At 47.7% G+C, this 13,171-nt stretch overlaps 1 protein-coding gene across 8 annotated transcripts in view; it reads right to left on the bottom strand.

Annotated features, from left to right (window-relative positions):
- The window catches only part of LOC111521130 (zinc finger protein 586), a 31,061-nt gene that overhangs the window by 5,578 nt on the left and 12,312 nt on the right, over nt 1-13,171 (bottom strand). For 2 of the 8 annotated variants that reach the window (XM_023184307.2, XM_023184310.2), the window contains exon 1: nt 5,424-5,694. The exons of the other annotated variants lie outside the window; for them this stretch is intronic. In XM_023184307.2, the coding sequence (XP_023040075.1) occupies nt 5,424-5,456 (33 nt within the window). In that variant the 5' untranslated portion in view covers nt 5,457-5,694. Of the gene's footprint in view, nt 1-5,423; nt 5,695-13,171 lie in introns of those variants that run through there. 8 annotated transcript variants of the gene reach the window in all.

The following is a 13,171-nucleotide window of genomic DNA, read 5'->3' as shown; positions in this document are numbered from 1 at the left end:
GCTAACACGGTGAAACCCCGTCTCTACTAAAAATACAAAAATTAGCCAGGCATGGTGGCGGGCACCTGTAGTCCCAGCTACTCGGGAGGCTGAGGCAGGAGAATGGCGTGAACCCGGGGGGCGGAGCTTGCAGTGAGCCGAGATCACGTCACTGTACTCCAGCCTGGCTGACAGAGCCAGACTCTTTCAAAAAAAAAAAAAAGAAAGAAAAAAAGGTTCACCTCCTTCTGAATAGCGATATCCAAGCTCACATAAAGCCCAGGGCAGCTGCCTGAGTCCATCAGACAAACTCGCTCTTTAAATACACATCATTCTTTATACTGCACAGACACATGCCCATGGCCACGCCCACCTGAATTTCCCACACCTTCAGCCCCTCTCTGGCATCCCCAGAAGTAAAAGTTTGTTTTGGGGGGTTGTTTTTGAGACATAGTCTAGCTCTGTCACCTAGGCTGGAGTGCAGGGGCACAATCGTGGCTCACTGCAGCCTCTGCCCCCCAGGTTCAAGTGATTCTTGTGCCTCACCCTCCCAGGTAGCTGGGATTACAGCCATGCACCACTATACCCGGCTTTATTTTTATTTTTATTTTTGAGACGGAGTCTTACTCTGCCACCCACCTGGAGTGCAGTGGTGTGATCTCGGCTCACCGCAAGCTCCGCCTCACGGGTTACGCCATTCTCCTGCCTCAGCCTCCCAAGTAGCTGGGACTACAGGTGCCTGCCACCACGCCCGGCTAATTTTTTTTTTTTTTTAGTAGAGACAGGATTTCACCATGTTAGCCAGGATGGTCTTAATCTCCTGACCTCATGATCCACCTGCCTTGGACTCCCAAGGTACTGGGATTACAGGTGTGAGCTACCGCACCTGGCTTGTTTTTATTAAGTAGAGATAGGGTTTCACCATGTTGGTCAGGCTGGTCTTGAACTCCTGGTCTCAAGTGATCCACCCACCTTGGCCTCCGAAAGTGAGGAGATTACAGGGGTGAGCCACCGCACCCAGCCCCCATAAATAAAATTATTTCACAAAATGAAAGAGGGTATAATGGCCCATGATTCCCTTGGGAATATGCAATGGTTTGTTTCTGTAACTCTGCTCATCAGGATTGAGTTGAAACCCACTACAAAGTATAACAACTTGGAACCCTGCCTCATTGCCTTGATAAAAGGGTTGTTAGGCTAGGAAACGTTATCCAAGAGAGCGAAGTGGGAATGAGATTTGTACTCACACCTTTTAAGGTTGTCCCACTATCACAAGGTGTCAAAGTGACACATCATATTGGGCCTTCAATTCTGGCCTTATACCAAAATGTGGATAAATATCCAGAGTATGCTTGACAAATACAAATAGGATCCAATATTAACACAGAATTTCCACGGTTTCCAAGAGTAGTGGTAATCCCAAATCATCCTGTGAATGTCTCCCTGAATGACTCCATAGCCACACAGAACCACATGTGGCTTCAGATATCCCCAGCCCTATCCCACTTCTGTGCTGCACCAGCTGAGACCTCAGCTGTAGCAACCCTCCTCTGTCCACCCAATGCAGTGTAAAGCCCAGCCCCTGGATTTATGAACCAAACCAAATCTACTATCACAGATGAGCATATTTTTCACTGCCCACATGCACCAGGCTGAATGAAACTCCCTGGGCACTTCCAAAGTCCTCTCAAAACGTTTGAGTCCAGACAGTGATAAATAGTTGCAGCTTTGGCACCGACCCAGTCCTAAGTGTCATCTTCCCTGAATTACTCCTACGCTTCTCCATACATCTATCTCTTGTCTGTTCTCTCCTTGGATGTCTATATCCCCTTCCAAACTCTACCATCTGATATGTCCTGCCATGACGGTCACTCACACCCTCTCACGTCTTTAGGAAGCCCAATAACATCCTTTGGGGACGTAAGTAAGAGATCCACTCCTCAGCCTGTAATCACACCTTCCTGGCCCCTGAAAAGATTTACCACCATAATCGGAAGCATGTCCTCCTAAGTGGGACCCATAGCTAACTTATCGTAGTTCACCCATTAGCTTTCACATATCGGACGTCTCCAGTATCAACACCCTCCCAGACACCGCATCCTGTATGTCTAGTTATCCATTTGATGCCACCACTTATTGGCCTCAGATTCTTCATATGGTCAAACAACCCTCTTGATATCCACAGTCAATATTATGTCAATACCAACCTCATCTCAGCTGAAGCAGCGTCCATGGCTACAGCTACCAAGATCAAAAACTTTGGGCTCATGCCCGATTCCTCTTTCATGCCCTTATCACCCACATTAGAAAAACCTGTCTGCCAGGTGTGTGATTCACGCCTGTAATCCCAGCACTTTGGGAGGCTGAGGAGGGTGAATGACCTGAGGTCAGGAGTTTGAGACTAGCCTGGCCAACATGGTGAAATCCGACTCTACTAAAAATACAGAAATTAGCCATGTAATTACACGCCTGTAATCCCAGCTACTCGGGAGGGTGAGGAGAACCACTTGCACCTGGGAGGCGGAAGTTGCAGTGGGCCATGATTGTGCCGCTAGACTCCAGGCTGGACAACACAGTGAAACTCCATCTCAAGAGAAAAAAAAAGAAAACCTAGCTGCCTCAGCTGGGTGCATTGGTTCATGTCTATAATCCCAGCACTTTGGGAGGCCGAGGTGGGAGGATCACCTGAGGTCTGGAGTTTGAAACCAGCCTGGCCAACATGGTAAAACCTCGTCTCTACTAAAAATATAAAAATTAGCTGGGTGTGGTGGCAGGTGCCTGTAATGGTAGCTACCTTAAGGGCTGAGGCAGGAGAATTGCTTGAACCTGGGAGGTGGAGGCTCCATTGAGCCGAGATGGCGCCATTGCACTCCAGCCTGGGCAACAAGATCAAAATTCCGCAATAAAAAAAAAGAAAAGAAAACCTAGCTGTCTCTTTACAAAAAGTGAATCCTGAATCCAGACCCAGGTGATTTGCCATGTATCTGATCCATTAACCCTCACCTGGATTATGGCAGTAGCCTTATCTGACCTTTCTTCCTCTTCCCTCAACCCACAGTCTGTGCAACAAGGTCCAACCAGACGAAGCCTATAGCCAGATAGAACTGGGGTAATATCACCTCCTGACTTTGATCTGTTTTATCTCTAAGCATTTCACAACCTGGAAGCAACTTCTGAGTTAACCTTCCAAGAGTGCATACATTGGTTGACAGAAATGAGAATACCTCCCTATAACCTGCCATGGCCTTAGTATCCTGGGTTTAGAGATTCTCCAGGGTCCTTGGATCACAGGACTGAAAAAATGGCACTTCAGAGTCCCAGAGTCCCAAAACTTTTGGCTCATGTCCGATTCCTCTTTCATGCCCTTATCATCCACATTAGAAAAACCACCACAAGCTAGAGAACCTGTGGATGGGGTCAGGACCAATGAGGGAATGGAACACCCTCCACTTCCCTGTGTGGGTTCCCTAAGTGCTTCTGCAGCCAGGAGTGCCTGAGGGGAGAGGCAGACATTACAAACATGTGACGGGATTAGATAAGCTCAGGTCTCCCTGAACCCTTTCTTGTCCCTAGAGCCAGGTAACCCTAAGACTGGTTGTCTGATCTGCTTGTCTCAGTGCAAACTGTCATCCCTACCACCTATGAGATCTACAAAATGGATTCAACCTCCCAAGGCCCCAAAATCCTCATCCTGTCGCTCTACAATGTTCGTCCTTTAATTGGCCTCTGGGAAACTTCTTAAAAGCCTGGATTTGGATCATGTCCCTCCTTTCTTCAAAACTCTGCATGGCTTCTAGTGTCCTCATGATGAATGCACAGCCCTTGGCCTCCTTGCTCTACCAGGAAGAACTCCACCTCACACTTTGTTCCTGACAGACGCCTGTAGACCCCAGGTTCCATCCTCCCCGCTCCATCCATCTCCAGGCCATTGCCTGCAGCCCTCCCTGTGCCTGTCACTCTCCCCACTGCATCCCGCTGGTGTCAGAAAAGGTGAAACGGACTTTGCAAAATTGTAACTGAGAAAATTATGACTGAAAGAAATCAGACCTAGTCGACTCCATCTTGCTTTTAACCTTTCAGCTGTCCTTGTTCATTCCTGGGCATAGGCTGAATTAACTTAGGAAAAGAATTCAGTTCATTGTTTCACTCTGAAACGAAATTGATAACAGCCGTTTCCTGAAAAGACCCCCTTCTTGCCTGGAGACCAGCCTGCCTTACAGGACTAACAAATTAGCTACAAGATTAGAAACTACAGTGTAGGGGTCATGCAGCTTCTGGCTCCAAGAGTTTGAACCTCCCCAAGTTGCTCCTGAAGATAACATCACTATTTTAAACCTAATGTGGGAAAGAGAGTTTCTGGGGTGCCAGTTGAGTTGGTCTCCCCTGTGTGAGACACCCATGGGAAGCCATGGGCGGCCTCTGAGGAGAAAAGTCTCCTTATTGCCTACATGTCTTTATGCCCAGAAAGCAGAACTGCTCGGCGGCATTCCACAGGTTGCTCAGGGAGGTAATGCTCCCCTGAAGCAGTGGGGTGTAATCAAACCTCTTGGCTCCTCTGAAACCCGCTGCCACCTGTTTCAGTCCCGGTAAGTTAAAGATCTTAAGTAGTTTAGACACACGCCTTTGCTCAAGGAAATTCACAGAAACGGCCGCTGGTATACATCTTATCGAATGACTCACGAGTTCTCCTTCACTGATTAATCCTTTTCCTCATTCCTTCCTCCGCCTCCAATCTGCCATAAGAACAAAGAGCCTGTAAACCAATAAATTGGGCGGAGCCCAAGACCTCGGGGCCGCCAGGAAGCCTCCGATGCTCCGGTCCCCTGGACCCGCCTTTTAAACACTTATTCTGTCTCTTTCTAAATCCTTTGTCTCCGCCGGACTCGGGGTACCCGCTGGGTGGTGTGGGGCTGGTTTCCCCAACATCTAAGATCAGTGCTTGGGGAATTTTGCAGATCCTGCACTGGATGGATCAGCTGACAACACACAGACCGGTAATCTGGGTCAATCAGTTCTCCCATCCCACCCAGAACAGAAAGCAGCAGGAAAAACTCACTTCAACCCCCTACGAATCCATCTCCAACCTGACCCACCAGCACTCCCCACTTCCCAAGCCACTACCCGCCAAATTAATTTTGAAAACTCTGACCTGGAATGCTCGGGAGACTGACTTGAATAATAAAACTCCTGTCTCTCGAACAGCCAGACGGCTCTGCGTGAATTACTATTTCTCCATTGCAATTCTCCTGTCTTCATAAACCCGCTCTGTCTAGGCAGCTGGCAAGGTGAACCCACTAGACGGTTACAGAGACCCCTCCCGCGAGCGCCTCAGTGTCCCTACGCCGGTACCGGCTACAGACCCATGAGCACGAGCCGCTCCCTCGCTGGTTTAGGACCTGGGTGACGATTAGGTGACCCGAGGGCACAGAAGGCGCCACAATTACCTGAGCCAGGCGCCTCGGCGCAGTCGCTGCCATCGGACTACTTGGGGAAGCACTGCCCGCGAGCGGTGGGTGGTCACGGGGCTGTAGAGCCGACTCTGTGCACCGAGGACGATTCCTCTCCACCTTCGGGGTTCAGTCACCGCGGTCCCTCCCAGCATTTAGGAGCCATAAACTGGGCAATCCCCCTCAACACCGATCAACATGGCCGCTATTAGAGGACCCCGGAAGTCTTGGCCTTTCCCTACATGCACACGTGGAAATGCCTCCTTTCCGAGTCCTCATTGGCTCTGACAGGCTGTCCTTTAACGCAGAGCTTTCTGGGTAATGTAGTTCCTCAGGTTCCAACGCGCTAAAGAGGGTGCTGCCCAGAGGCGGGTCTGCAGGAAAAGCCCGCTGTCAGGTGTGGGGCTCTCCTTAAAAAGCCCGCCCTTCTGGCTGGGCGCGGTGGCTCACGCCTGTAATCCCAGCACTTTGGGAGGCCGAGGTGGGCAGATCACGAGGTCAGGAGATCAAGACTATCCTCTCTAACACAGTGAAACCCCCTCTCTACTAAAAACAAACAAAAAAGTTAGCCGGGCGTGCTGGCGGCCGCCTATAGTCCCAGCTACTCGGAAGGCTGAGGCAGGCAGGAGGAGAATTGGCGTGAAGCCGGGAGGTGGAGCTTGCAGTGAGCTGAGATCGCGCCACTGCACTCCAGCCTGGGCGACAGAGGGAGACTGTCTCAAAAAGAAAAAAAAAAAGAAAAAAGAAAAAAAAAGACCGCCTTTCTAGGGCAGAGGACGGGTCTCACCTAGCCTTAGAAACTGTGTTGAGATTCTTGGAGACTAAAGTTTGTAACTAATCACTAAAGAATTTGGAAAAATACTATTTCAGATTTTGGGGAGCTCAAAGCTAAATAATAGGGAGCTCAAGTTAAAACTATTATTTCTCCCAAAGGCTAAAAATCCAAATTACCACACTGTTTGATACAGTCGTTCAGTCGCAAAATACCTGCACTGGAAGCAGAGGCTGATAAACGTTAAGTTTGTGAAGGCCCTCAGAAGCATTAGAGTCCCTAAGGCAAATCAAGGAAGTTAGAGATGTGGCTCCCCTAAAACAGGAGTGCGAAGTTGAATCTCTGCGATTCCTACAGAAAACAACTCTCCTGCTCATAGAATCTGTGAAAGGAAAATCTTATGGCCTCAAAATTACTAAAGGGAAAAGTCAAGCTGGGAACTGCTCTGGGCAAACTTGCCCCATTCTATTCAAAGTCATCCCTCTCCTCACTGAGATAGAAGCATATTCTGATTGCCTCCTTTGGAAGGACTTACCAGAAACTAAAAATAATGCAACTGTTTGTCTCTCTACCTGTCTACCTGTGACCTGGAAGTCCCCTCCCTGCTTCGAGTTGTCCCCGCCTTTCTGGTCAGAACCAATGTACTTCTTACATATATTCACTGATGTCTCATGTCTCCCTAAAAGGTATAAAACCAATCTGTACCCCAACCACCTTGGGCACATGGCGTCAGGACTTCCTGAGGCTGTGTCACAGGCATGCTTCCTCAACCTTGGCAAAATAAACTTTTTTTTTTTTTTTTGAGACGGAGTCTTGCTCTTCGTCCAGTCTGGACTGCAGTGGCGGCTTCTTGGCTCACTGCAAGCTCCGCCCCTCGGGTTCAAGTGATTCTCCCGCCGCAGCCCTCAAGGTAGCCAGCATTATAGGTACCCACCACCACGCCCAGGTAATTTTTGTATTTTTAGTATAGACGAGGTTTCACCATGTTGGATAGAATTCCTCCATTTCTCCCATCTGCACGGCACTCACCTGGTCCATCAACTCATCTGAATTATGCCGGTATACTTCCCCCCAGGCTCACCGCCTCCTCATTAACCCAGGAGTCTGTTCTCCAGTGTGCAACCAGAGAGATCCAATGAAGATCTGGGTTAGACCACCTCTTTCCCCGTCCAAGCATCCCAGCATCTCCAAAACAGATGCTCAGCTTTTCAGGCAACCACATTACAGGCCTGAATCTTGACCCCTGGCTTTTTGTTCCTATGAGAAAGAATGGATGCCTGCTGTACATAGGTCCAAACTCTGCCACACCTCAAAGCATTTGCACAAACTGGTTCCTAAAATAGCTTTCTACACCTGTTTCCATTGGTTGCCAGAAATAAGAACACTTCCATTAGTCCTTGGCTGGCACTCAGGACTCTGAGCTTGGTGTATCCACAGGTTCCCCACTCCCAAGAACTGGGAAAACACCAAGTGAACACCCAAGACACCATAATCTCAGACAACACACAGGTAGTGTCAGGTCAGGGAGAGACTGGGACACTTTCTCTTTCCCTGTGTTGGCACCATAAGCATTTTCAGTCTTCAGATCCCATGAAAATAAGAAGGCAACTGTGACCGGCTCCAGCCGATCCAACCTCCGCTGATCCCTACACAACCATAAAGCCAGGGGTCCTGGGGCTAACTGATTAACCGATTTCAATTCTCAGTGCTCCTTCTTACCATCTGTGACCTTGAATGAAGACTGCACTTCTCAGTGCCTCATTGTCCTCCTCATCCTCATTCCAGTCTGTTCTCTGAGAGGCTTTTGGAAACTGTTAAAGTCCTACCAAGCACAGGACCCTCTTCTGTTCACAACCCTCCATACATCCCAGGACGCTCAGACTGAAGGCACAACCCCTAAGACAGGTGTGACTCTGGTTCATGTTCAGGTTTTACTAGGGCTTTTTTTTTTTTTTTGAGAGATGGGGTCTCACTATGTTGCCCAGGCTGGTCTTAAGCTTCTGAACTTAGGTGATCATGACACAACATGGTTAACAGGTTCTGAGATGTTCATGGCTCAGATGTACCTCTAAGCCTTTGCACCTGTTGGTCCCTCCACCTGTATTACTCTACCTGGGGTGAAGCCTGTAATACACACCATTGACCTGAGCTAGGTCCCTCAGTGTGGCTGCTGCCATCAACTGTGGGTGGAGCACGCATCACCCCAGGCAGTGCCTGTGAAACTCAGACCTGCCACTAGGGAGCAGAGATGACTCCTCCTCTTGTGCCTTCTCAGTCCCAACCCAGTACTCCCTGACCTGACAAGCATGCCCAGAAATCCCTCCTCCTGGGCCTTGCAACTAGTGCCTTCTGGGAAAAGTACTTCCCAGAGCTCTCAGTCAACAATGGTGGGATCCTCCAAGAGCAAGCAGAATGCAGACCATGTGACACTCTGAGGGCTGCTGGAAAGCCCTATTCACACCTCAAGGGAGGAAGGCTATTGATTCTTTGTAAAAGCATCAAATAGGTATCACATCAGACTCTAGAAAGCTCATTCTGCCCCCAGAGAATAAAAATACTATTTGAGATGCTCCTAAACTTTACTTATCTACGTGGCCATATCATTGGCATCATTCAGATTTACAATGTGTGCACCCAGAGCTGAGAACATTAAGTATTGATTGCTCTTTAAATTCATGTAGACTGAATCATTATAGTCAGTTTTGTCAGTTTCATTGTTTTGTTGGGAACAAAAGAAAATTCTCCGTAAGACATAATGACAGGATGGGTACAAAAAACAGTGATGAACAAGACCTAATATTTGCTACCATAACACAGTGGCTATAGTCAAAATAATTTAATCATACATTTAAAAATAAAAGAGTATAACTGGATTGTTTATAATATGAAGGATAAATGTTGAGGTGATGGAGACCCCATTTACCCTATGTGATTATAACCTATGGCATGGCTACATCAAAGGATCTCGTTATCTTCAAATACATACATTACTATATACCCACAAAACATAAAAATAAAGGCCAGACACCGTGGCTCACGCTTGTAATCCAAGCACTTTGGGAGCCCAAGGCGGGCGGATCACCTGAGGTCGGGAGTTCAAGACCAGTCTGGCCAACATGGAGAAACCACATCTCTACTGAAAGTACAAAATGATCCAGGCGTGGTGGTGCATGCCTCTAATCCCAGCTACTCAGGAGGCTGAGGCAGGAGAATCACTTGAACCCTGGAGATGGAGGTCACGGTAAGCTGACATCATGCCATTGCACTCCAGCCTGGGCAACAAGAGCGAGACTCTGTCTCAAAAAATAATAAAAAATAAATAAATAAATTGCTGGGCACGGTGGCTTATGCCTGTAATCTCAGCACCTTGGGAGGCTAAGTCAGACAGATCACGAGGTCAGGAGTTGAAGATCAGCCTGACCAATATGGTGAAACCATGTCTCTACTAAATATACAAAAATTAGCCCGGTGTGGTGGCAGGCACCTGCAGTCCCAGTTACTCGAGAGGCTGAGGCAGGAGAATCACCTGAACTCGGGAGGCTGAGGTTGCAATGAGTTGAGATCGCGCCACTGCACTCCAGCCTGGGTGACAGAGCTAGAATCCTTCTCAAAATAAATAAATAGACCGGGCGCGGTGGCTCAAGCCTGTAATCCTAGCACTTTGGGAGGCTGAGACGGGCGGATCACGAGGTCAGGAGATCGAAACCATCCTGGCTAACCCGGTGAAACCCCGTCTCTACTAAAAAATACAAAAAATTAGCCAGGCGAGGTGGCGGGCGCCTGTAGTCCCAGCTACTCGGGAGGCTGAGGCAGGAGGAGAATGGCGTAAACCCGGGAGGCGGAGCTTGCAGTGAGTGGAGATCCGGCCACTGCACTCCAGCCTGGGCGACAGAGCGAGACACCGTCTCAAAAAAAAAATAATAATAATAATTTCCCACATTCCCTACAATTGTAAGGTGTTTCCCCAGTGTGAAGTCCCTGGTGTTCAGTGAGGTGGGATCTGTATCTAAATGATTTCCCACACTCCCTGCACTCATAAGGCCTTTCTCCGGTGTGACCTCACTGATGATGAATGAGGTTATTCTTTTGACCAAAATACTTCCCACATTCTCCACACTCAGAAGGCCTTTCTCCAGTGTGAACACGCTGATGGTTAAGGCTGCCCTTCTGACTGAGGTACCGCAATCCACCTCTCCCACACACCCACCCTTGCCCATCCTCCTCCCAAGGTCCCTAGCAGAGTTCAAACTGTGTCCACTGGTGCCTTTGTCTCTTCATGGGCTCCCTGGTCAACTGCCATCAGCAATAAGCAGTAAAGGGACAAACAGGTATCCATGCCGAGGTCCGGACATAAAAAGGTCCGCCCCCTTCTGCATAGCGATATCCAAGCTTACGTAAAGCCCAGGGCAGCGCCTGAGCCCGTTGGACAAACTCGCTCTCTTAAGTATACATCATTCTTTATACTGTACAGACACATGCCCATGGCCACGCCCACCTGAGTTTTCCCCACCATCAGCCCCTCTCTGGCATCCCCACAAATAAAAGTTTGTTTTTTGGGGCTTTTGAGACATAGTCTAGCTCTGCCACCCAGGTTGGAGTGCAGTGGCACGATGTTGGCTCACTGCAGCCTCTGCCTCCCAGGTTCAAGTGATTCTCAAACCTCAGCCTCCTGAGTAGCCGGGACTACAGCCGCGCACCACTACATCTGGTTGATTTTTTTATTTTTTTACTAGAGACGCGGTTTTACCATGTTGGCCAGGCTGGTCTTTAACTCCTGGCCTCAAGTGGTCTACCCCTTGGCCTCCCAAAGTGCTGAGGTTACAGGTGTGAGCCACCGTGCCCAACCCACACAAATAAAATTGTTTTGTAAGGTGAAGAGGGCATAATGGTCCATGATTTCCTTGGAAATATGCAATGGTTTGTTTCCATAACTCTGCTGGTAGGGATGGAATTGAAACTCACTACAAAGTATAACAACCTGGGACCTGAAGGGGGTCTGGCCCTCCACACCTGTGGGTATTTCTCATAAGGTGGAGACAAGAGACTGATAAAAGAAATAAGACAGAGAGACAAAGTATAGAGGAAGAAAAGTGGGCCCAGGGGACTGGCGCTCAGGAAGTGAGGACACGCACCGGAACTGGTCTCTGAGTTCCCTCGGTAGTTACTGATCACGATCGCTGGCTCTACTATCTCAGCGAGGGATGTGGCAGACTATAGGGTAATGGTGGGGAGAGGGGTCAGCAGGAAAACATGAGCAAAGGACTCTGTGTCATAAATAAGTTTAAGGAAAGGTGCTGTGTCTGGATGTGCACATAGGCCAGATTTATGTCTGACTTTACACAAACATCTCAGTGTAGCAAACAGCAGTACTGCCGCCAGCATGTCTCACCTCCAGCCATAAGGCGGCTTTCTCCTATCTCCATAAAGAGAATGTACAATTGGGTTTTACACTGAGACATTCCATTCCCAGGGATGAGGAGACACATGCCTTCCTCTTATCTCAACTGCAAAGAGGCCTTCCTCTTTCAGTAATCCTCCTCAGCACAGACCCTTTATGGGTGTCGGGCTCGGGGATGGTAAGATCTTTCCCTTCCCATGAAGTCGTATCTCAGACTGTCTCAGTGTGGGGAAACCTTGGACAATACCCAGGCTTTCTTGGGCAGAGGTCCCTGCAGCCTTCCGCAGTGTATTGTGTCCCTGGGTACTTGAGACTGGAGAATGGCGATGACTTTTACCAAGCATACGCCTGCAAACACATTTTTACCAAGGCACATCCTGCACAGCCCTAAATTCAATACAGCACGTTTCTGCGAGCACAGGGTTGGGGTTAGGGTTACAGTTTAACAGCATCTCAAGGCAGAAGAATTTTTCTTAGTACAGATCTAAATGGAGTTTCTTATGTCTTCCTTTTTCTACACAGACACAGTAACAGTCTGATCTTTCTTTCCCCCACAGGAACCCTGCCTCATCGCATTGATAAAAAGGGTTGTTAGGCTAGGATACATTATCCAAGAGAGCAGAGTGGGAATGAGATTTGTACTCACACCTTTTACGGTTGTCCCACTGTCACAAGATGTCAAAGTGAAACATCATATTGGGCCTTCAATTCTGGCCTTATACCAAAATGTGGATAAATATCCAGAGTATGCTTGACAAATACAAATAGGATCCAATATTAACACAGAATTTCCATGGTTTCCAAGAGTAGTGGTAATCCCAAATCATCCTGTGAATGTCTCCCTGAATGACTCCATAGCCACACAGAACCACAGAGCCTCTGGAGGCTGAGACAGGAGAATCACTTGAACCTGGGAGGTGGAGGTTGCAGTGAGCAAAGATCACACCATTGCACTCCAGCCTGGGTAACAAGAGTGAAACTCTGTCTCAAAAAAAAAAAAAACAGAAAAAAAAAAAAAAGAAAATTTCACTCTCCACAGAAGTTACAGGAAGATATGTATCAGCAAGTGTGAGTGGTCATAACATGGTTAATTTGAGTAAGTCATTTTATGACTTCTAGATGACACCCCACACACCTATATTGATTCAGAATCACTGGACATCTTTCCAGCGAGAAGGGAATAAAATACAAGTAACTGTGAAAATAAAATGTACCTACAAAACATGTTGTCATTAAGCAACATGTAGAGATTGAGATGTTTTATGTCCCTGATTATCTTGCTGTTGGTAATTTACGACCTTTTTATTCATGTAACTTAAGTATTTTTCCATTCACTAAATGGGACAGGAAGTTTTAACTCTTGTATTCAACACGTTAATGAAATAGTCCTGCAGCTCACATTTGTAAATCATGTTCTCAAAAGGATAAAAATGCATACTCCAAAAATGTTCTAAGGACACTAAACGTCTACTCAAAAACTGTGGGTAAAAGTCTTCTTGTTCTTCACTTTATGTGAGTAAAGGTTTTTTTTTTTTCTTTTTCTTTTTTTGAGATAGAGTCTCACTCTGTCGCCTA

Source organism: Piliocolobus tephrosceles, chromosome 21 (genome assembly GCF_002776525.5).
Source record: "Piliocolobus tephrosceles isolate RC106 chromosome 21, ASM277652v3, whole genome shotgun sequence".
NCBI classification, from domain to species: domain Eukaryota; kingdom Metazoa; phylum Chordata; class Mammalia; order Primates; family Cercopithecidae; genus Piliocolobus; species Piliocolobus tephrosceles.
This window is presented reverse-complemented; position numbering and strand designations above follow the sequence as displayed.